The sequence below is a fragment of the Triturus cristatus genome, chromosome 8, assembly GCF_964204655.1.
Source record: "Triturus cristatus chromosome 8, aTriCri1.1, whole genome shotgun sequence".
Classification (NCBI taxonomy): Eukaryota; Metazoa; Chordata; class Amphibia; order Caudata; family Salamandridae; genus Triturus; species Triturus cristatus.
The window spans coordinates 1,519,707,445-1,519,732,827 of NC_140591.1; the positions used below are offsets into that span (position 1 = coordinate 1,519,707,445).

At 45.2% G+C, this 25,383-nt stretch overlaps 1 protein-coding gene across 1 annotated transcript in view; it reads left to right on the plus strand.

Annotated features, from left to right (window-relative positions):
* The window catches only part of CHRDL2 (chordin like 2), a 672,596-nt gene that overhangs the window by 137,220 nt on the left and 509,993 nt on the right, over nt 1-25,383 (plus strand). Inside the window, exon 2 of the mRNA XM_085623361.1 lies at nt 21,903-22,015. Coding sequence (XP_085479487.1) covers nt 21,903-22,015 — 113 coding nt within the window. The remainder of the gene's footprint in view (nt 1-21,902; nt 22,016-25,383) is intronic.

Consider the following 25,383-nt stretch of genomic DNA (forward strand, 5'->3'; position numbering starts at 1 on the left):
GAGAGACCTATTATGGGACGGGAAACCTCATATCGCTTTGACCAAACTCACACTCAATTGGTATGACGGGGGGATCAGCCTCCCGAATATTAAAAAGTATTACTGGGCAGCACACCTTGCAGCCATCAACCAAGGCACCTATGGTCGACCTGACAACCCTGGTTATGCCATGTATAGGTGTACTCTACCGGGTGGGAACTACAATCGGGCATATTATTCCAAACCCAAGCGTATCCCCTTATGGGTTCTTCCAATCATTCTGTCCACATCTGGCACGCAGTTAACAAAACTCTGGGCTGGGAGCGAAAACTTACTTTGGCCACCCCTCTGTGACAATCTGAGCAATTAGGCAGCCCTTGGAAATCAAAAGGATTTGATAAGTGGGATCTTATCAGAATCTCTTTGGTTAAATACATATGGGAGAAAGATGACGTGAAATCCTTCACAGCTTTGCAACGACAATATGAATTAGCTAACACAGAGAATTTTAGAATTCGCCACTTTACAGCCAGTTCCTCCCCTCGGACACGGACTCCATTAGAAGATAGTCTGTTGGATTGCCTCCTGGCTGAAAAAGTGATATCACTAACCTATAAAAAGCTAATAAGCAACATGACAGACCCACTCGGGCCACTACGTGAGAAATGGGTAAGAGATGGCCTTGAGTTGGACGATGAAGACTGGCAGGAAGCGATAGTATCCTCACCAAGAGTAGTAGCGATATCGGCGAGGTTTAGACCAGTCCGCCCGCCTCAAAGAAACTGGAGTAAGATCACCGAAGAACTTCTTACCTCCACCCTCCTCCACGACCCCCCCTCGGCCACCACCGACACCAACGCTGCAGCCAAGGAACTCTACCGGTAGATCACCAGCTGCGCCGACAAACTAGCACCTCTCCGGCAAACCACCACAAAACGCCCTCCTAAGGCTGCCTGGTTCACCACCGAACTCCTAGAAGCCAGACGCACCTGCAGACGCCTCGAAAAAACATGGAGGAACCAGAAGACCACTGAAGCTCACACCAACCACAAGATCGCCATTAAGAACTACCACCAGCTGATAAGGGACACCAAAAGAACCTTAATCAGGGAAAAAATCGACCCCAACGCATCCAACACAAGGGAACTTTTCAACGTCATCAAGCAGTTCACCAAACCCTCATGCGAAGCCACCGACATCACACCCTCCCTAGATCTCTGTAACAAGCTCAGCGCCTACTTCCACCGGAAGATCATGACCCTCTACGGCAACTACAGCGAGCCAACAGATGACTTCACCCCTCCACCCACCACCACCGACACGCCAACCATCACCACCTGGGACCCCGCATCCATCGAACTTATCTCCACCACCATGAAGAAAACGCACTCAGGAGCCCCTACGGACCCGTGCCCCCGCACATCTTCCACTGCGCCTCCACGGCCATCGCCCCCGAACTAGCCCGCACCATTAACTCCTCCCTGGCCTCCGGCACCTGCCCCATGGACTGGAAACGCTCGGAAGTGAAGCCCCTCCTCAAAAAACCATCGGCTGACCCGACTGACCTCAAGAACTACCGACCCATCTCCCTCCTCCCTTTCCCTCTTCCTTTTCGCTGCCAAAGTCACAGAAAGACTCATGAATGCCCAACTGACCACCTTCATCGAACAGAACTCCATCCTGGACCCCTCCCAATCCGGTTTCCGCAGCAACCACAGCACCGTGACCGCCCTGCTCGCCGCCACCGACGACATCCGCATGCTGCTCGACCAGGACCACACCGCAGCCCTCCTCCTCCTGGACCTCTCCGCAGCTTTCAACACCGTCTCACACCGCACACTAACCGCCAGGCTCCACAACACGGGAATTCAGGGGGACGCCCTCAACTGGATCCAATCCTTCCTCTCCGGAAGAACACAGAGGGTCATGCTCCCCCCCTTCCTCTCCGACCCCACCGCCATCATCTGCGGAGTTCCCCAAGGATCTTCTCTGAGCCCAACTCTATTCAACATCTACGTGATCCCCATCGCCGCCATCGTCAGGCAGCACGGGCTCAGCATCATATCCTACGCTGACGACACCCAGCTCATCCTCTCCCTCACCAAGAGCCCAGAAGACACTAGACTCAGCTTCCAGGAAGGAATGAGAAACGTGGCCACCTGGATGAAGGATAGCTGCCTTAAACTCAACTCCGAGAAGAATGAGGTTCTCATCTTCGGATCCTGCCCCTCCGCCTGGAGCAACTCCTGGTGGCCTCCTGCTCTCGGGCCCCACCCACCCCTATCCTCGACTCCTCGCTCTCCATGAACCGCCAAATCAACGCTATCTCCTCCGCCAGTTTCAACTGCCTCCGGATCCTACGAAAAACCTTCAAGTGGATCCCCCAGACTGCAGAAAGACCATCACCCACGCACTCATCACCAGCAGGCTCAACTACGGCAACGCCCTCTACGCCGGAATCAACAAATCCCTAATACGCAAACTCCAAACCATCCAAAACGCGGCCGCCAGGCTCAATCTGGGGATACCACGCCACGAACATATGACCCTACACCTGCGAGAACTCCACTGGCTCCCCGTCGAGAAAAGGGTCACCTACAAACTACTCACACACGCCTAAAAATCCCTCAACAGCATCGGACCTAAATACCTCAACAACCAAATGAGTTTCCACGCACCCAAGAGGAACCTCCGCTCAGCCGACCTCGCCCTGGCAGAGGTCCCCCGCATCCAAAGAAGCAGAGCTGAAGGGAGAGCCTTCGCCTTCACCGCAGCCACTACATGGAACACTCTCCCAGTAGAAATGAGACGCTCTCCAACCCTGCACACCTTCAGACGGGCTCTCAAGACCTGGCTTTTTGACTGACCGGAGCAGCCCTTCTCCCCCCCCCCCCCCCCACCCCCCCCCAGCGCCTTGAGACCGTCACGGGTGAGTAGCGCACTTTACCAACCCCTGATTGATTGATTGATTGAGTCCAACTCAAAATTCTCCACAGAATTTACATCACGGGACCTACGTTGGTCCATATGGGTAGATCCTACACAGGAGATTGTAGGAGGGGGTGCGGGCGGGAGGGGTCTTTTCTACATCTGCTCTGGGAATGTGAATATATACAAACATACTGGCATAAAATCTATGATGTTCTGGACGAGGTGCTCTCAGTGGTCATTTATCCGGACGCAAGACGATGCTTTCTAGATATTTGGGAGCCAACTGATCTCAATAACCACCATACGCAATGGGCCACACTAGGATTTATGTTGGCAAAGAGAAATATAGCTCAGAAGTGGAGGCAACACAGATGCCTGAAGTTAGTGCCTGGAAAGAGGACCTAGACTGGTGCATGTACAGGGAGAAGACAGTCTTCACAGCACGTGGCTGTCCCAAAAAGTGGTCCAAGATATGGGACCCTTGGAATACTTACAGAGGACATATCTGTACCCCTCCGATTGCAATTGACCATGAAGATCCCCCAACACAATGAACAGTACCCATTGCGTTCCTACTCCAATGCTCATTCATTACTGTTTTTGCATACTATGATGTACCGAATTCCTCTGTACTGTCTGATGTATTTTGATAAATGTTTAATAAAAAGCAACTTTAAAAAAAAAAAATAACTTTGATGGTGTAACTGACATATCCAGGAATAACGTGTCCATGAATGTGTAAGTCATCACATTGTTCCTTCTTGTTGTAAGGAACTGGAGTCATTGTTACTCCCTCATTAGAGTCAGTGGTTGCAAGGCAGCACAGCTAGCATGAGAACAAATTCAGATCCTGCTTATTTTGATCAAAAACCCTGAAGGACAGTATTGTCTTTGTAACTAAGGTCTTTGTTCCAGAAGTGGTTAATGGGCTTTGTGCAATTGACTTCTTCCAATCCTCTGCTCACTCCCTCCTGACACCAGTGGCATAATGAAACTTGAGGGGCCCCCACTGCAAAGCACATGGAAGGCTGCCTTGGACCTAGTCAGGAACTCCCAGGCCAGGGGCCCCCTGGAGCTTGGGCTAATGTTATGCCACTGCCTGACATAGCCACACATTGAGCTGACATAACAATCTTGCAGCAAAAAAGCTGGTGAGACCTATCAAATTGTTAAGTAGCTGGGAAAGTCAAAAGTTCAGGCCGAATGCAATAGAGCGCAGGCCGGCTACAGGACCTGCACAAAGTACCTTATCCTGGTTGCATCAGCAAGATGAAGGCGCAGTCGAGCGATGCATCAATGTCGATCCGGCCCTAGATGTTGATTTTCTCCATGCAGTGACAGCGATGCATCAATTCTGTAGACAAAACACCGAAGCCGAGAGGCGCTGGTTCCAAAATGATGGGCTGGGTTTTTCTGCGCAGTCGAGGGGATACATCTCTCTCACCAAGTTGCTGTGGCAGCGATGCGCGGTTCCATGTGTCAGATTCTGCAGGCTTTGTGGGGGTTCTGATGCGATGCATCGGGTTCTGCTCCTGCCTCAGAGATGATTTCTGCTCACACAGTCAGCGCATGTGTCGGTGCCTCTGAAGCAAGTATCTAGGTCTGCTTCCAGTGAACCAGGCACAAGAGCAGGGGTCGAGACTTTGATAACCCTGAGTCTCAAACAACAGGAGGCAAGTCAACAAGTCCTTGGAGATCACTTTGGTGCAAGGCAGAGTCCAGCTGTCCTCAGCAGGGTCAGAGAGCAGCAGGCAGCAGGGCAGCACAAGAGAAAAGCAGGCCTTCCAGGTGAGCAGTCCTGCAGAGTATCAGTCTTTAATGAGGCACAGCAGTTCTTCTGACAGAGTCAAGATGTAGGTCCAGAAGTGTCTGATTTGATGGAGTCATAGACAAAGTACTTATACTCAGTTGTGCCTTTGAAGTGGGGGTGGCTTCAGAGAAGGGTCTGTGAAGTGCACAGAGGTCTTTTCTTGCCAGCACTGGCTCCAGACTATTAGTAAGGGGTATTCAGCCCTTTGTGTGGAGAAAGGACACTACCTATTCAGGTGCAAATGTCAGCTCCTCTCTCCCTTCCTGCCCAGGAAGGGTGAACAGAATGCCGATGAGTGCTCAGGCACACCTAACTTTCCTGTGTTTGTGGCTGTCTAGAGAGAATGCACAAAATGAAGCTGTCACCCACCGCAGACGTGTATTGGAGTCAGGCTGCAGGGGCACAGAAGAGTAAGAGCAGAGAAATGTCCACTTTCTAAAAATGCAATTTCTAAAATAGTAATGTTAAACCCAACTTTACCAGTAAAGAAGATTTATAATTACCATTCCAAATATGTAAAACATGGCAAAGCGACTCCTTTCTGATGAGGAATTACAACTTAAAAGTGTATTAAGGAATTCCCAATGTTAAGGTACGAGAGGAATAGGCCTCACAGTAGTAAAAAACAAATATGGGTTTTTGTCACTACCAGGACGTGCAAAACTTAAGAGCACATGTCCTAACTTTTACTTGCGCAGCACTCTGCCCTATGGGCTACCTATGACCTACCTTAGGGGTGGCTTATGTGTAATAAAATAGAAGTTTCAGGCTTGACAAAGGGTTTTAAATACCAAGTCTAAATGGCAGTAAACTGTACACACATGATCTGCAGTGACAGGCCTGTGACAGGGTTGAAATGCTACTAATCATGGTCTTCAGAGCCATTTATGGCATATCCCACTCACATGTAAAAACAACAGTTGATGGACAGAATGCAGAACAATGTCATACATTCACCCCAGTACAGAGATCTGGGCCTAAATCCATTGTTTTTTTGCTCACCATGCCATTCCAGTTTGAACCCAGCCATATGCAAATCAGTCTTGACCCTGTGCCTCATGGGAAGAGTCCAGCCCAAACTGCCAAGCCAGGTCCTCCCTTTACTGGAAACAAGCATCCTAGGACCGGTTTCGGGGTTTCACCCCTCTTTAGCCAGGATAGCTTGATTCCAGTGGTATGGAGAGCACAGGACCCACATCTGGGCAGACCCATCCCACTCGGGGTGCCAAATGCAAAAACAACAGTTGATGGACAGAATGCAGAACAATGTCATACATTCACCCTAGCACAGAGATCTGGGCCTAAATCCATAGTTTTTTGCTCACCATGCCATTCCAGTTTGAACCCAGCCATATGCAAATCAGTCTTGACCCTGTGCCTCATGGGAACAGTCCAGCCCGAACTGCCAAGCCAGGTCCTCCCTGGACTGGAAACAAGCATCCTAGGACCGGTTTCGGGGTTTCACCCCTCTTCAGCCAAGAAAGCTACACTCACAACCTACACTCAGCCAACAAAATCTCCTACATACAATTGAACATCCAGGTGCAGCATCTAGGTTTAGATCATTCCGTTTAGAGTAGCAATTACATTTGCACCCTGTTACCTCAATAGTTTGCCACTGTAATTAGGTGTATGTGAATATATGATAAATGTATTTACAGTTCTGTGGTTGTTTAACATTCATCCAACTAAATCACCTCTTCTGTGTATCCACACAAAACTGCCAGAGTCCTATTCACCATATCAGTGCCATGTGCAGCATCTCTTAGTTTCAGGTACCAAAACTTGTGCAATGTTGATGTTTTAAAGACTACATACCACAACAACAGATCTTGGAACTCCCATAGACAGAGCAGTGACAAAGGCCTCTGTTTTCAAGAGCTCATGATTGATATAACTGTCTAGACCTTGTACAAGGATGTTGCGGGTGATTCTTTATGATCTGTCCGTCTCAGAAGATGTAGTCTTATTTGTAGACCTTCTCTCGTTTGGTGCCTTCATGTACATCTTGAAATTACTTAATGAGAAAGAGTTATCCAATAATCTGACTGTTTTACCTGGGAAATTAGAAGACTAAATTGTCTTCTGGTTTAGAGGGCCTAGGGTCTGGTCAGGAACGGACAGGATTCCTTAAGTCTTGACCAATGTGCACAAGTTCCTTGTACAGAACATCCAGCACCAAAGACACACGCTATTTGAGCCACGTGCAAGCCACTCACCAGCAATACTTGATAAAAATAACACTGGGATATGCCTTTGCTGGGTGCAGGGCTGTGTACAAGGGGGCACAGGCTGATGAACAGCAGGGGGCACATGGCAACGCAAATGGACGGAGCACTGAAAATTTTCAGACACTCTCCCCCAGTCACGGACCAGGGTTGAATTCATCATCATTCTTTAGCTCACTTCGCCACCTCAGTTCAGACCCAGCCTATGCAAATCAGTCTTGACCCTGTGCCTCATGGGAACAGTCCAGCCCGAACTGCCAAGCCAGGTCTACCCTGAACCGGAAACAAGCATCCTGGTACCGGTTTCTGGCTAACACCCTTTATCAGCCATGCTAGCTTGAATCCACTGGCAAAGTGAGCAAAGGACCCACGTCTGGGCATACCCTGCCAACTTAGGGCGAACAAAGCAAACACAAAGAGATGAGGGACGGAGTACTGAACCATTTCAGACACTCAACCCCAGTCACAGATCTGGGTTGAATCCATCATCATTCTTTAGATCACTTCACCACCTCAGTTCAGACCCACCCATTTGCAAATCAGTCTTGACCCTGTGCCTCATGGGAACAGTCCAGCCCAAACTGCCAAGGCAGCTCTTCCCTGAACCAGAAACAAGCATCCTGGGACCGGTTTCTGGGTAACACCCTTCATCAGCCAGGCTAGCTTGAATCCATTGGCAAAGTGAGCATGGCAACGACCAAGGGGGACATGTCCTAATTCCCCTTTTCATATTTGACCACCTTCAGCGAGCATTCATTCTTTTGGCTAGGAGCGTTTTGCCTGCTGCCATTATTAACTCTATACTTATAATGGTAAAATTGAAACCTACAATGCCAAATTCTTGTCAGCTACAAAAACTAGAATTTTGAAAGCCAATATGTGTTGCTTTTACACATTGTATGAACACGGACACAGAATATCCACACATGCATTTCCTTAGATACCACAGGCATGAAAATATGCAAATATTACAACACAAATAAAGATTTCTATAATCACATCACACTATCCACCAACCTACAGATATCCATTTATTCTGACCAACACAAAGTCACAGACTCACTCAGATTACCACATATACAGGCCTACATGCTCTCATGCAGCCAGATAGCCATACCAACTGGCACCCATGCACCAGACATGCTGTCCACATAGGGACCATCAAGCAGATGCTCATACACAGAGACTACATACAAAAAACACACAGAGAGTCCCACCTGGATTGGTGGCAAATAGGAGAGTGCCTTCAGGATCACTAAGAAATTAGGGTATATCTGGATATGCTTTAGGAATTAGCAAGTGAAGGTCAGTATTTGAGCATGCCTTGGGGGTTACTGAGTGCTTTATGCAGAACTCTGCAGTCACTGAAGACTGCTGGGTGATGGAGTACACATCTGGGCATGCACTGCTGAGTTTTACTGCACTGTGTGGGGGCTGCATTGCTACTAGCGGTGTATTCTTGGAGCTGTGGAGCAGAGTGTCGAACAGTAGGGTGGAGTAGAGGCTTAGGCGTAACATTGGATGCTGTGTTTCTTGCATACAGGAACAGGAGGACAATAGTACAGAGAAAGCAAAGGTAAAGCATGAGACCTTGTAGGACTCACACATTATGAGCAATTGGAAAATGGAAACAGCAGAAGGTACTAGCAGGTTTTAAGGTAAATAGTTTCAAAACATGTCTGCTTATAGACACATCAGAGCAAAGTTAAACAAGCATTTGCAATGCAATAGGTCTCGCATTTATTGGAGTTGGAGCTATTGGTATTGTAAATAACAAATCCTTTCTATTTAAGTATTCAAAAAGTAATCCCCAAAAAAATGCATTGTTATGTGCAATGCCAATATCTCAAACTCGTGTCAATGCGCGATCTAGTGCATTGCAAATGCCTGTTTTTAAATGCGAGACCTATTGCAGTGTAAATGCTTGTTTCAGTACTGCGTGCTTTTTAAAAGTTGTAGTCAATACTCAAAATGGAATCCATGTTATCAGCGTTCCCAGTGCTCCTTTATGTTTAATGGCCTAAATGAATCACAATGTTTAAAGCAGATTGCTAAATAGGATCTCCAGCCCCGAGGACAATGTCTCACTTCATGGTGGACAGTGTGTACCCTGTTTTCATGCAGTGCCAAGACGGGGTTAACTAATGCAGAGAGTGAGGTCTGTTAGCCTCCGAGGATCAAAGCATTCCTTGCAACAGTGCGCTGTGGCACGGTGTTGCCATGTGTACAGCACACACTTTGCGCGTTGTACTAAAACACTCCCATGAATGGATGTGTTTGGCAGCGTGAAACCTATACAGCGTTTGTTAATAGCCACCTTGGGCAGTGCCTGTGTATACCCATGGCGCGCTGTAATGAGCACCGGCACAGAACTGAAAGTGCGCTGTGTGCGCATTGTACTAAAATACTCACATGAATGGATCGGTTTGGCAGCGTGAAACCTATACAGCGTTTGTCAATAGCCACCTTGGGCAGTGCTTGTGTATACCCATGGCGCGCTGTAATGAGCACCGGCACAGAACTGAAAGTGCGCTGTGTGCGCGTTGTACTAAAACACTCACATGAATGGATCGGTTTGGCAGCGTGAAACCTATACAGCGTTTGTCAATAGCCACCTTGGGCAGTGCCTGAGTATACCCATGGCGCGCTGTAATCAGCACCGACACAGAACTGAAAGTGCGCTTGTGAAATCCTCTCTTAAGAAAGATAGCAGGAAACAGGCAGGTAAATGATAGTAAGTTTAATCCATAGAAAAGGATCCCATCCATCCAGAAGCTGGGACAAACGATCACTGAACAAGTTTACATATGAACTTTCCACATAGAGTTCTGTGACATCACAGATGACACAGCTAACATTCTTAACCTATCAACCAATAGAAAACTGAGAGATTAAAAGAGTATGTCATGATCCTGACATACTACAGCGCTGTGTACGCGTTGTACTCAAACACTCACATGAATGTATTGGTTTGGCAGCGGCTGAGGCGTGGGCTTGCTTAATGAGCCAGTGTGAGGAGCCATAGCCAGAAATACGATGTTGGTGCCATTCCGATAATAAATGGAGCCCTTTAAAGTTTTAAACTTGTGCCTTTCCATTTTTTGGGAGGGTTGGGGAGGATGGGGGAGTTTGTGCTGAACATGCGAGTCCGACTTTGTATTCTCCACAGTTCACGGGGCCCACAGGCTAGAGTGCAATGGGCTGTAAGTCTGTAAGCAATAGAATGTGTACATTTCTGTGTTAGAACTGTGGCTACACGCAAAACTGTGCGCGTGCTCTGTATATCAATGTATTGTTTTTTGGGTAGCGGCTTGAAACCCATTCAGTGTTTGTCAATAGCCACCTTGGGCAACGTCTGTGTATACCCATGGCGCGCTGTAATTTGCACCGGCACAGAACTGAAAGTGCGCTGTGTGCGCGTTGTACTAAAACACTCCCATAAATGGATGTGTTTGGCAGCGTGAAACCTATACAGCGTTTGTTAATAGCCACCTTGGGCAGTGCCTGTGTATACCCATGGCGCGCTGTAATGAGCACCGGCACAGAACTGAAAGTGCGCTGTGTGCGCGTTGTACTAAAACACTCACATGAATGGATCGGTTTGGCAGCGTGAAACCTATACAGCGTTTGTCAATAGCCACCTTGGGCAGTGCTTGTGTATACCCATGGCGCGCTGTAAGGAGCACCGGCACAGATCAGAAAGCGCGCTGTGTGCGCGTTGTACTAAAACACTCACATGAATGGATGTGTTTGGCAGCGTGAAACCTATACAGCGTTTGTTAATAGCCACCTTGGGCAGTGCCTGTGTATACCCATGGTGCGCTGTAATGAGCACCGGCACAGAACTGAAAGTGCGCTGTGTGCGCGTTGTACTAAAACACTCACATGAATGGATCGGTTTGGCAGCGTGAAACCTATACAGCGTTTGTCAATAGCCACCTTGGGCAGTGCCTGTGTATACCCATGGCGCGCTGTAATGAGCACCGGCACAGAACTGAAAGTGCGCTGTGTGCGTGTTGTACTGAAACTCTCACATGAATGGATCGGTTTTGCAGCGTGAAACCTATACAGCATTTGTCAATAGCCACCTTGGGCAGTGCTTGTGTATACCCATGGCGCGCTGTAATGAGCACCGGCACAGATCTGAAAGCGCGCTGTGTGCGCGTTGTACTAAAACACTCCCATGAATGGATGTGTTTGGCAGCGTGAAACCTATACAGCGTTTGTTAATAGCCACCTTGGGCAGTGCCTGTGTATACCCATGGCGCGCTGTAATGAGCACCGGCACAGATCTGAAAGCGCGCTGTGTGCGCGTTGTACTAAAACACTCACATGAATGGATGTGTGTGGCAGCGTGAAACCTATACAGCGTTTGTTAATAGCCACCTTGGGCAGTGCCTGTGTATACCCATGGCGCGCTGTAATGAGCACCGGCACAGAACTGAAAGTGCGCTGTGTGCACGTTGTACTAAAACACTCACATGAATGGATGTGTTTGGCAGCGTGAAACCTATACAGCATTTGTTAATAGCCACCTTGGGCAGTGCCTGTGTATACCCATGGCGCGCTGTAATGAGCACCGGCACAGAACTGAAAGTGCGCTGTGTGCGCGTTGTACTAAAACACTCACATGAATGGATCGGTTTGGCAGCGTGAAATCTATACAGCGTTTGTCAATAGCCACCTTGGGCAGTGCTTGTGTATACCCATGGCGCGCTGTAATGAGCACTGGCACAGATCTGAAAGCTCGCTGTGTGCGCGTTGTACTAAAACACTCACATGAATGGATGTGTTTGGCAGCGTGAAACCTATACAGCGTTTGTTAATAGCCACCTTGGGCAGTGCCTGTGTATACCCATGGCGCGCTGTAATGAGCACCGGCACAGAACTGAAAGTGCGCTGTGTGCGCGTTGTACTAAAACACTCACATGAATGGATCGGTTTGGCAGCGTGAAACCTCTACAGCGTTTGTCAATAGCCACCTTGGGCAGTGCTTGTGTATACCCATGGCGTGCTGTAATGAGCACCGGCACAGATCTGAAAGCGCGCTGTGTGCGCGTTGTACTAAAACACTCACATGAATGGATGTGTTTGGCAGCGTGAAACCTATACAGCGTTTGTTAATAGCCACCTTGGGCAGTGCCTGTGTATACCCATGGCGCGCTGTAATGAGCACCGGCACAGAACTGAAAGTGCGCTGTGTGCGCGTTGTACTAAAACACTCACATGAATGGATCGGTTTGGAAGCGTGAAACCTATACAGCGTTTGTCAATAGCCACCTTGGCAGTGCCTGTGTATACCCATGGCGCGCTGTAATCAGCACCAGCACAGAACTGAAAGTGCGCTGTGTACGCGTTGTACTCAAACACTCACATGAATGTATCGGTTTGGCAGCGGCTGAGGGGGGGCTTGCTTAATGAGACAGTGTGAGGAGCCATAGCCAGAAATACGATGTTGGTGCCATTCCGATAATAAGCGGAGCCCTTTAAAGTGTTAAACTTGTGCCTTTCCATTTTTTGGGAGGGTTGGGGAGGATGGGGGAGTGTGTGCTGAACATGCGAGTCCGACTTTGTATTCTCCACAGTTCACGGGGCCCACAGGCTAGAGTGCAATGGGCTGTAAGTCTGTAAGCAATAGAATGTGTACATTTCTGTGTTAGAACTGTGGCTACACGCAAAACTGTGCGCGTGCTCTGTATATCAATGTATTGTTTTTTGGGTAGCGGCTTGAAACCCATTCAGTGTTTGTCAATAGCCACCTTGGGCAACGTCTGTGTATACCCATGGCACGCTGTAATTCGCACCGGCACAGAACTGAAAGTGCGCTGTGTACGCGTTGTACTAAAACACTCACATGAATGGATCGGTTTTGCAGCTAGAGTGCAATGGGCTTGAAGTCTGTAAGCAATAGAATGTGTACATTTCTGTGGTAGAACTGTGACTACACGCAAAACTGAACAGTGTTTGTAGTGCGCCTCGAGAAAAAGTACGGAAGGTGAAAAGGAAGCAAGGAGAGAGTGAAAGGGGGCAAAAGGAGGGTGCAAGGGAGGTACATGGGGAGCAAAGAGCGGGACCCCATGAGGAGAACAGGACACATGGAGAGGGCGAAAAGACTGGGTGGGGTTACAGGTTATAGAGAAAGACCTAAAGCGAGCGCTTACAGGAACACATAAGAATGCCATTAATCAAGCAGGATGGCTCTGTCTCCCTTCACGCCCAGGGAGGAGGGAGATGCGAGCAGAGCATCAAAGGGCTGGGTGAGAAGGGAGGGGGGAATGCAAGGGGCAAAGCGGCGAAAGTGAAAGTACTCCAGCAGAGCATCAAAGGGCTGGGTGAGAAGGGAGGGGGGAAATGCAATGAGCAGAGGAGCAGCTGTGCACGTGCATGTGATCTCGTGCACTCAAGGTTTAGGCCAGCCAAAAGTGTGGGTAGCACTTTGAAATTCCCACATATAAAATGTCTCTTTCGAGCCTTTGGCTCGCGAGACCTAAAAAGGAAAGGTAAAACTGGAGACCATGTAGGGATGTGTGGCACGATTATCCAGGGAACGGGTAGATAAAGAGACCAGCATTTCTTAACTCCTCTCCCCATCTCGGTTTCTGTGAGTACTCCAGCACTCCTGGGGGCTCTTGGTAGAGTTAACCTTTACTCTTCTACAAATACATTTTTCTTTCTAGGAAACAGATAAAGGTTTGGGTGGATGTTTATTTGGTTTGAGGAAGACTTCATGTGCGCTTAATATTTGTTTTTGTGTGTGGAGGAAATCTGTGTTGAGGTGGAAAAAGCAGTGGTGCGTTGCGGCCTATTTGTTTATTTGGCTCTCCTGAGAGGCATCTTTTCTACTGAGTGATGGACAGCTTAAGTCTTTTTGCATGCCCAATCCATCATTGCTGTTTTTGCTATGATCATTCATATGTAGCTCAAAACTACAATAGATATTGTAAAGCGTAACTCCAGAGTAACAGTACATTAGAACAAAAAGCAACAAAGCACAACACCGTACCAACACAAAAAGACCCTAAAACTTATAAGACAACTCAATAGCAACACAGCAAGAATAACACAAAACTACTTGCACAAAACTGCACAAAATGCAACACAACAAATCAATACACTAACACAGCACAAGTAACGCATAACCAACATTGCAGTGCAGCAGCAAAATCACTGCAATAAACAGCTACAGCATAACACAGTACCCCACCATATTACATCACCGAAAGTACACAATACCTCACCAACACAACAGAATGTCACAACAACACAACTGCATGCAAAAAACCCAACATAATTCAACAAGACAACAGAATATAGCAATAACACAAAATAAACTACTAATAACCAAACACAAATAAATTAAACATCAGCACAACACAACTCATCGCAATGTCAAAATACAACACAATACCGGGCAACACCAACAAATAAGAAGAACATTATACAACATAACTTACTGCACAATAACCCCATACATAACAATAAAATACACAACATAAAAACAGACCACACAATGACAACACACTATAGTAACACAAACACAATAGCACAAATCACAAAACAATGGGATGATAAAAGCACAATAACTGCAAAACCACATTAACACAAAAGTAATAATACAGCAGACGTGAGCAACAATACCACAATAACAGAGGACAAAAATACAACACAATAATAAACTAACACAACATAATAACAAATAAATGCAACAAAAGCGCAGCAATGCAATAACAAAGCCCCTACAAAAGAGCTACAACTTCACGTAATACAAATTCACCAGCATAATACAAAAATACACCAACACACAACAGATCAATACTACTGCACACCAAAACAACGGAATACCACAACACAATTGTGCAATAATAGTTCAACCACGAACAAATACAAATACCAAAACACCTGTAACAAAACAACCAACGCGACCCAGTATAATAAAACTATAATACAAAAATATAACAGTATTCACCAGAACAACACAATACCAACACTTATTATGAAAATCATGAACACCATACCACATCAACATAGCTTACAAAGCAAAACAAAACACCACAATATAAAACAATCTACATTATAGTTACAATATATTCCAATAAGACACAACTACACATAACAGTAACACAAGACATGCAGCACATTATCAATAATACAACACACAAAAAATGCAACAACATTAACAACACTACAAACCATGACAATAGACATCAAAACAAAACTCAGCAACAGTAACACAGCAACTCAATATGGTAACATCAAAACAACAATAATGCAACAAAATCTCACAATTGGATAAAAATATTACAACACAACATAAAAATAAAACATCACATGCAACACAACACAGTTCAGTACAACAGCAACACAACAGATCAACACTGAACCTAACAAAACATAGCTTCTTACTATTAAAAATAAAACACACATGCAAAACAATACCGAAATAACAATACACCAGTGCTGCACACTTTTACAAAACTACACAGGAACAAACACAACAATGCATTGTGATGTGTGAATCTGATGTGGTAAATTGGATGTATGCTGTGCGGTTTGTTTGTTGCGCTGTTGTGATTTGTTTATATAATATGATGTTCCGCTGGTGTATTTTTGTTTTCTTGTTTTGTGTTTCTGTTTTATCACATTGCGGTGGGGATTCAGTTCTTGCACTTTTTTAAAAGAAAGAATAAACCAGTGCCCCTAATGTGGAAGGATGTGCCATGAGTTTGTAATCTTCTTTGGGTGCTTAGGGAAATTTAGCATGTTCAATATCAATGTATGTGATTGCTATAGAAAGTTAATATGATGTGTCCTTCTACTCTGTGCATGTTTTTGAAGGGGTGCACACTGTTCTTTGAGTACATGTGCAGTATAATATAATAGATAGGAGAGATAGGCACTCACGTTATTGGTCTAATGCTGGTATTTATGATACCCTGTCCTTATAGAATCTGGGTGAAAACTCTATAGAAATAGGCAGTTGTGGTAAGAAAGATCTGGAAGTACTTTCAATTACAAATTATATAGGAACGATCAGATGGGACTGGGTGGAGAAACATCCTGAGGTCCTGGAACCAGTGAAAAGCATTGTACGCGAGAATGTGGAAGAACTGTTGAAATGTCCCAAAGATAGGTTACTCAGGAAGCTACCTTCCAAGCATGAATCCACTTTTCAGGAAATTGGGGACCTATTAGCCAAACCATGCAGTGATCAGAAACTGGAACATAGGCAGACACAGGCAGTATGGTACAATCAGGACTGTAGGAAAGCCAAGACTGATCTTGTACGGGCAGCAAAATCCAATGTTCACTCAGATTTAGTGATATGCAGAAGAAAATATAAGAAAGCTTTCAGAGTCAGCTAGGAAGAGATGGGAAGACTCCCTTTGGTCCACCCTTCAAAATGTATCCTTAGCATCCTTTTGGAAACAAGCGGTCTATTGGCTTAACGGTAAGGAACCAAAATTGGAGTATACAGTCCAACCTGAGGAATGGGTAACCCATTTTGGGGGGCTTTATTCACAAGGTAACTTCAAGTCGGAGGCCCCACTAGGAGAGTGGGGGTTGAACCGGGATGAAGTTGCGGAGGACCAGGTGTTCTCCATGGAAGAAACTCGAGTGGCAATTTGCTCTAGTATTGCAGCTAGAGCCCCCGGCCCTGATCGAATCCCAAACGATTTGTTTAAAGAGGATTTAACTTTCTGTGTCCCTTCCATCAACATGATTACAAATGCTATTGTAGCAGGTATGGATATCCCCCTATCATTGAATATAGCGGCGATTATCCCAATTTTTAAAAAGGGTAATAGAGCTAATCCAGCCAACTATAGGCCTATAAGCCTAATAGACTCACTGCAGAACATTTTCTGCAAGCTGGTGCAGCGAAGAGTACAGGAATGAATCTCTGAGCACCATATCCTGAGCGATCTCCAAGCTGGCTTTCGTGCGAATATTAGCACGTTGGATCAAGTTTTCCGCTTCCTGTGTCTCTATTGGAGGGAGGTTAGTATTAGAGGACCTATGTACTGCATTTGATTTGGCACCACAAGCAAAGCTCTGGAGAGCGTTGGCCAAAATAGGGTTGCCACACAACTTATTAGAAATCATAATTCCACTGCACTCCTCAAACACTCCTCAAGTTAGGTGGAGGGATGATAACTAGCTCACTGAACAATTCCCTGTCAACTGTGGAGTGAGACAAGGGTGCGTACTCGCACCCATGCTATTCTCTCTTTTATTGGTGGCCTGATTGATTATCTAGATATGGATGGATGTGATGCCCCAAAGGTGGGGGATCGAAGAGTACCATCTGAAACGATACTCTATTAGTCTCTAAATCCTCTCTTGGTTTGCAACAATTGCTGAATAATTTTACCAAATTTTGTAAGGAGCATGGCTTGGTACTAAGTGAGGCAAAAACCAAATATACGATTTTTTCGAAGGGAATCTCTAAGCCACCCAAAAGACAAATGTACCTAGGAGATAGCCCCCTCGAGCAAGTTTTTGCATTTGATTATTTGGACATTCACCTAACCTCAAATTTAAGTTGGGCATCACAAATTAAAAAGACCCAATTATCACTAATCCAGCAAACTGCTCATGTAGGCAAGATAAACAAAACAATTGTGTAAGGGAAAGCAGCCCCAGTGTCAGAAATTCATAATACCAACATACTGGGGGGAATGCTCTATGGGGCCGAATTGTGGGGTATTGGAAATACAAACTCCCTCACCCTGGTAGAAAAAAGGTTCATTCGATCAATGTTAAACCTCCCCATTAGCACTCCTCTGGCCCCCTTGTTTCTAGACCTAGGTCAAAAAACGATATTGCACAAAATGGGCTACAAGCAGTTAATGTTCTGGCACCGCCTGTGGTCAGTAAATCAGCTCACTCCATATAGAGCAGACACAATAGATCTCTTAAAGCGATCCCAGGTTAACTTTATCCCATGTTTTAGTTGTTTGAAGAATCTATTGAAGAGCCTTGGGATGGTGGAATACTGGTCTACCCCCAAAAAACTGGGCCCCATCCCAAAATGTAGGGTCAAAAAGATGTACTGGGATACTATTGTGGAGAAGGATGCGGCCAAACGGGTTGGTACCTTGACCCAAGATTTTATGAATTTTAAATTTGCCCCTTTTTATGAGCAAACTATTGATGAAATTGCACCACCATTGGCACTGAAATTATGTATTCAATACCATTTCAAAACTTTGCCAACTAGAGTGTTCTGTAATAAATGGTGTAGCAAAGCATCCACAGATGATCAATGTCCTGCATGTAAAGCTTGCTCAGAGTTAATAGTCCACTTGTTGTTCTTCTGCCCATATTACAAAAATCTGCGGGCTATTTGGATTGTGCCATTGTGTAGATTGGTAGGACTTGGGCACTACTTGGAGGCTATTAGAATCTTAGCTACAGATACACGCAGGGCGGTGGTATTAGGTTTGGCCAGATTTGGGCATTCACTATGGATCAAACGCTCTAAATGTATCACATAGCTTCCTAAATGTTTTGTTTGTTAAAATCGAGGCTATTTCTTTTTATTGCCTTTTAACTTTTTACTGCTCTTAACCACTGTTGTATATTGTATTTTGTATATTGATTTCATTGCTTGTTCTATTTTCAATTGCACTTCACACTTTATAAGATCTTTGTGAAAATAAAGTATTTGATGATGATGGTGATACACTAATGTTGGCTCTGGCAAAAATGGAAGTTGACTATGCATATTGTGCACACCCAAGACAGCATGGCATTGGTACCTACCTCTGGAATTATGCTCTCCCTGGCATCATGGGAGTAAGTATTGGCATAAAGATGACAATGCTTGAAAGAATATGGGCATCCATGCCATGCTCATGCCCACCACATCTTCATTGCGGGTCAGGGTAATTTGATAGTAATTCTTGACATACTGCTGACATCTATAGAATTGTGGTGCCCACTCCTGTGTAATGCTTACATAATGGCATTGGTTCCTTATTTACTGTCTACAATGGTGGCACAATGATGCTTGGCCATGGTGGAATGCATGCAGTGGCATAATATTGGTAATCTTTACATTTTAAAAACATTATCATTTCTGATTATGCGTCCACTTCTGAAACTGATGAACCCATCTGTGCCCATCCAAGTCCTCCCTCCACCTTTCATGCATTCACTTATTCATCCTTCAATGCACTCACTTATGAAACCATTCATATATGCATGACCCACTGAACCATCTGTCATTGCACTCACCCATCCAAACATTTGTTCATTTTTACAATCACTCACTCGTACAAACTTCCCAATGAAGTATTGTTACTTAGAAAATACTAATAATTACTGGATTTCTGAATGATTGTTAAAATGTAACTTACCACAAATGCAACACAAATGTGGAATCAACCAACCGTAGAATTTAGATATGTGTCAAAGCTTCTTCTTAGAGTTTCAATAATAAGCATAATATGTACTTTTTACTCAATCAGGGTTATGTTTCTTGAAGCTTGTAAATGAAAGATGAAGAACATGTCTTATTTTGTTGCATTGCTTATTCTGAGCAGTGCAAATGTTGGATCATTCCTCTTTGCCAGCTCCTCCACTTAGAGAACCAACATTTAGCTTTAAATATCTGTAAGTCAGGTTCTAGGCCCAGTGATGTATATTCAGTTTCCAACTTTTTAAGCTCAATGTGTTATATTAGACAGTGCTGTGACCTGTACAATACTACAACTATATTGGTTAAACTTTTACTGCCTTTTGCACCGTGCTCTTTAACACACTATCAAAACCTATTGATATGTGGGAAACCCAAATTCAGATTATAACTTTAGTTGCCTGGATAGCAAGGGCCCACTGAGAGTTTATTTTAGGCTATTGTTAGAGGCTTCCCATCTGTGACCCCAGTAGGATGAGGGAGGTATCTCTGTGCGTTTCCTTTTATTGAGTGCAAACTTTATGAACATAACTATGTTTTTATGCAGCGTTTTTATAATTTTATTGTTCTTACACTTCGCCTAGGAATGTTGGCTGCTGAACGTTTCTATTATTCCTGAGAATTGTATGTTCTTATCATGTATTTATTTTATTCTTTTGTCTATTTATTCGTTCCTTTTAATGTGCTGTGGTATTGTGTACTTTTATGGCTCTTTTGAGCCGAAATCAAGATGATGATGAATGATGAATTGCACAACTGTCTCACTAGGGACATTATTTCCGTAACCAGGTTTCCTAAGGCGACAAAGGTTTTTCTTTTAATGTTTACATAGAATCTTGTCTCCATACTGTTACTTCTTCTTTTAGTATTGATTGTCTTCAATATTTTGTTTCAATCTAGCTAAGTTACACCTTTTAAACATAGTACAATTAGCATATCTCCAAAAAGCACCTTTTTTGAAGGAGAACTGATTCTTCAAAAGGAATAAGAGCTTAATTAACATCCTGAAATTTAACAACTGTTACATTTAGAAATAATGGGGCATATTTACAAGAAAATGGCGCAACGTGGTTCTGCGCCAAACAGCGTCATTTTGTAAGTACAAGAATGTGCCGTATTTACAACAATACGGCGCATTCCTGTATTCACCCCTGCGCAAAAAAAACAGCTAGGGCCAGCGCAGACACCCTTGCACCATGGTGTAAGGGTGCCTGCATAGCAGGGAGGATTGTTGTTGTGCAGGAAGGCACACCTTCCTGCACAAAAGCAATCATCAATGGTGTTTTTCTCCTTCTATGTGTGTTGCTGAATGCAGCACACATAGAAAGAGCAAAAAAAGAAAGAGCAAAAAACAAGGCGAAATAAAAGTTTTCTGCTGGTAGCACCACTCTTAACCCCTTCGCCACAGGGGTAATTCCCCCACGGCGTGGGGAGGGCGGCGGCGCTGTGCTTGTGACGAGCCCAGCTCGTCATGAGGCACAGTGGAGCTGATTGATTTTCCCCCACAGGCGGGGAATCAATTGCGCGTGGGAGTGCCGCGACCGTTATGACGAGCCCAGCTCGTCATGAGCACAGCTCCACTGTACCTCATGACGAGCTGGGCTCGTCATAAGCATGGAAGCAGTTAAGCCTCCCCTGGGGAGGCATACGTTTTTGACGATGCTTCAGTTTTGCTGATCCTTATAATCTGGAGCAGTGTCAAAAAGCAATGGGTGTTGCGTGGGAACACCCATTGCACACCCCTTTGCCGCAGAAAACTCCGTTAGGGAGGACCATATTTACAAGGCAGCATTAAGCCACGCAAAGTGGCCTAGCCCTGCTTTGTAAATATGTAGCAGGGCACAGCGCCACTGGAGCATCACAAAAAGTGACGCTCCGGTGGCGCAATGCCATTGTAAATATGCTCCAATGTTGCTAATCTAAACGTTTATCAGGTGATAGTCAATATTGGCTTTTAGAAAGAGTCCCGGTTCTGCATTCCATGGACAATTCTCATAGTGTTCGACAGTTCGTTCTTTGTACCATCTCGGTTCTCATGGGCATAGGGGTCCATCGGACTTTTGTGGGGCCAGTAATGGTTACCAGGGATCTTTGTCTATGATTTTAGGATCTGGAAGTGCTTGACTTGGTGTTCTGGTGGCTGCTGATTTAAGGGGCTACTCAAACACAGCCACCTATTCAATACGCAGGGGGGGAGTTAAGGATACAAAGGCAAAAAAATAGGTGTGCTAGGTCACTGAAACGAACAGCTGAAGTTGTTTGCCCTTATACATCCGATACATCGTCTAACAGTTGAGTGATGCATTGGTTTTTTATGCTACTGAATCTCAGTGCATGCTCATAGCTAGTTTATTGTCCACTATAACTCTCTGATTCTCTTTGTACTTACTATGCCCAGAAATCCACTGTAGCATTAATGCAATAATGTGCAGGCCCTGGAAAGAGGGTCCAGATTTAGCATCCAGCAAAGTGAAGCCCGCCTGTGCCAGTATTCCTTCACACTCATTATCACTTCTGTTTTTTGTATGCTTAGGTCCTGACATGTTCTGCATTTTTCATGGAAAGAGATATGGACCAGGAGAGAGCTGGCATCCTTACTTAGAACCTCAAGGTCTTATGTACTGCATCCGATGCACCTGCTCTGAGGTAGGTGGCCTTAAGATACATCATTTGTTATATAGCCACCACCAGGATGGTTGTCAGTTTCTTAAACCCTAGCACATCATGCCAAGTGCAGTTCCTGAGTTCTCGTTTTCACTGTGAGATTGAGGCATGCAGTTGAGTTGATTTGCATTGATTAACCCCTTCAGTGCCCGCCCCTTTCCCCGCCCAGTGCCGGCCGTTGCATTAGCGGGCGGGGTCTATGACGAGCTGGACTCGTCATGGGCACAGCGCCACCGCGGCCCATGACGAGTCCAGCTCGTCATGGGCACTGAAGGGGTTAAGTAAATTGTGTACCCTCAATAGCAAGAATCCAGACTCCATTAAGAAGGAAGGCAATCCTCAGATATTGCAAATATTGAATGCCTGGATTCTGTTGATGTAATGACCCACAAGCAATATTAAATTGGCATGATTTTTTGATGCAGATGGTTCCTTTAGCTACTTGGTCTAGTTTCAGTTGATGGAGTGATGTGCCCAGTGACAATGTGTTGGTTAAGATTGCCTGGCAATGGTAGCTACATGCACAACCTCGTGAATGATATATGGCTATCTGCCCCTCTGCAGATACAAAATGTACAAGTGCAGAGGGATTCTTTAAATGCTGGTATACTTTCACTACCTGGGAAGTCGTTTTGATGACTCTATGGATTGGCCTGTGGTAGTCAATAGCACGACTGTTGGGGTGTTCACTAGATATGCATGGAAAAAGAATTCCGTAGAGGTTTGCAGCTCAAGAAAAAATAATGATTTTGTTATCTCCTGTGAGATTACTCAGTAATATACTCAATGCAATTTAAAAGAACTTATTTATTTATTTATTTTGAAGGTTTTATATAGCGGGAACAAGACCCTTGCGAGTATCAGAGCGCTTTACATGTAAGATGTAGAAAACAGGAGTATACTTAGCAAACAAAGATATAAGTGAGTCAAATATACAATACTCATAAAAGTAACAAAGCAGCTAACGACAACAGAAAGAAAACAGTATGGAGCATAAAAACAGAACTAGTAATAAAATACAGTAATAAGTCAGTAAATTCACGTGAATTTAGCTTATAACTTTTAAGAAGGTTTGTTGTAAATAGTTTTCTCTTCCTATGATGATTTATTGATAGACTAATGCAAGATTAAAAGCCCCTATTGTACTGAACTCGAGCCAAAGCGTAGCAGTCAACTGCTTTTATGTGCCACACACGTAGCACCTTCGATGTAGTCCTCACCACCTCCCATTGCAGAAGGAGTTCCTATTGCATGGCATTTTATTGTAGCATTACATAACGCTTATCACTTTTAAGTGGGGCACTGAAGTACTTGCTACATGGGCTGTACATTACACAGATTAGGGTGTATGTTTGGAAGGGTGTTATCTTTGTTTCTGATCCTATGTGGGGTGTGTTTCTATCTCATTGCTGAGGGCCAATGAGGTGCAGGTAGTTTCTTATGAGACGCATTGCTTAGCAGTGTGGGTGAAGAAGTGTGAGACATTGGCGTACAGTTTATGGTTCCCTGCACCCAGCAGCTCTGATCAGCCCTATATGTGCAGTGGTTAGATATAGGAGCTGCTGCATTTTTCATGTCCACAGTCTAAACTGAGCCTATTTGCCCGCTCAGAAGTACCACAGAATTATGGTTTTCAAGTCATCAGTGGTACCACACACAGACAGATTTGGAAATGCTTGTTTTCAAAACCTGGTAGCTGGAGCAGCAGGTTCACTAGAAGTGACCCTCTGGGCCACAGTTAGCCCAGCACTGCATATAGTCCAGAAGTAGGAGACCTCTTTGCCAACCATGTACCCACCAATAACATGAGTAACAACCAAACCCATAAAGTGTTTTTATAAACCCAACCAGCTCATTGCACCTTGTCATTCCTAAAAAGGGGTCTTTCAGTTATATAAACCAGAGATGTCCCACATACGTCCAGCACGGCCAGATCCATTCTAGGTTTACTTCATACTGTCATAAGTTACATCTACTTACACTAAGTGTAAACCGAATCCATTACAAAGCCAGTTGTTATTCTGAAAACTGACATGGATGCTGCCCTCCAAACTGCATTTCAGAACTGGTTTGGAACATTACCATCTGGATGCAGGATAGTCACTGAAAGTTAAACACTGATAAATACCTACTTTTAGAACTAATAATCCGATCTGATTTACCAAACTTTTTCACTGTGTGAGGAGGGGAATGGGCTTTAAAGGGTGTGTGGCTTAGGGGCAGGGCTTAGTGCCAAGCACTGCCCAAGGCACTTAAATTCACTGATTATTTTTAGTTTAAAATGTGATGTTTTAACTGACATTTCCACCTAACTATAAATTCACTTTACCTTTTTTGTTTTGTGTATATATATATATATATATATATATATCAGTGCGGGTGAATTTGTATATATATATATATATATATATATATATATATATATATATATATATATATATACAAATTCACCCGCACTGACCACCCCGAGCGCCAAGGAGGAGGCATTGCATTGTCTAACAAAGGCACACTCCGACAGACCACGTACTCTAATGACCCGGCGATGACCATGGAACACCTCCACTTCCAGATCCGGCCTAATCCCAACCCCACCCTCCGCGGCACCCTCATCTACAGGCACCCCGGGCCATGAACCCCCCATTCACTGATGCCATTGTAGACCTCATCGCACCCCAGGCTCTCCCATCCACTGGCTACATCCTACTCAGGGACCTCAAGTTCCACCTGGACAACCCCTGTGACCAGAACACCACCCCCCTCCTGGTGACCTCGCCAACATCGGACTCACGCAGCTAGTCACCGCACAAACCCACATAGCCTTACACACGCTTGAGCCCGTCTTCTCCACCAGCAGGAACTTCAACTACAGCCACGCCACAGGACTTTCTTGTACCGACCATCATTGTTTACACCACGCCTTCACCATGCCCACCGTACACCATCGCCATAATTGCCCCTCCCCATCGCAGCTGGATCAAGGCCACCGAAGAACTTCACGCCAACACTGCAGCGCGCGAACGCCACCGATGGATCTTCAACTTATCCGAGACCCTGGCACCCCTCAAGAAAAGAACAGGCAAACAACACTCCAGGAAGGCCAACTGTTTCACTCCCACCCTCCACAGGGCCAGCACTACCTGCAGACGTCTCGAGAAGAGATGGAGCCACAACATCAATCAACTCCTTAACACAGTCGCCCTTGCACCATGGCGCAAGAGTGGCTGCGTTGGTGCATGTTAGCCATTGGCCGCCAATGTAGGGGTAAAAGACAGGGGGGCTGTTTCACCCCGCCGGTGCGTCATTTTCTTGACGTACTTGCAGTGTGATTCTTGTAACACGTTGCGCCATAT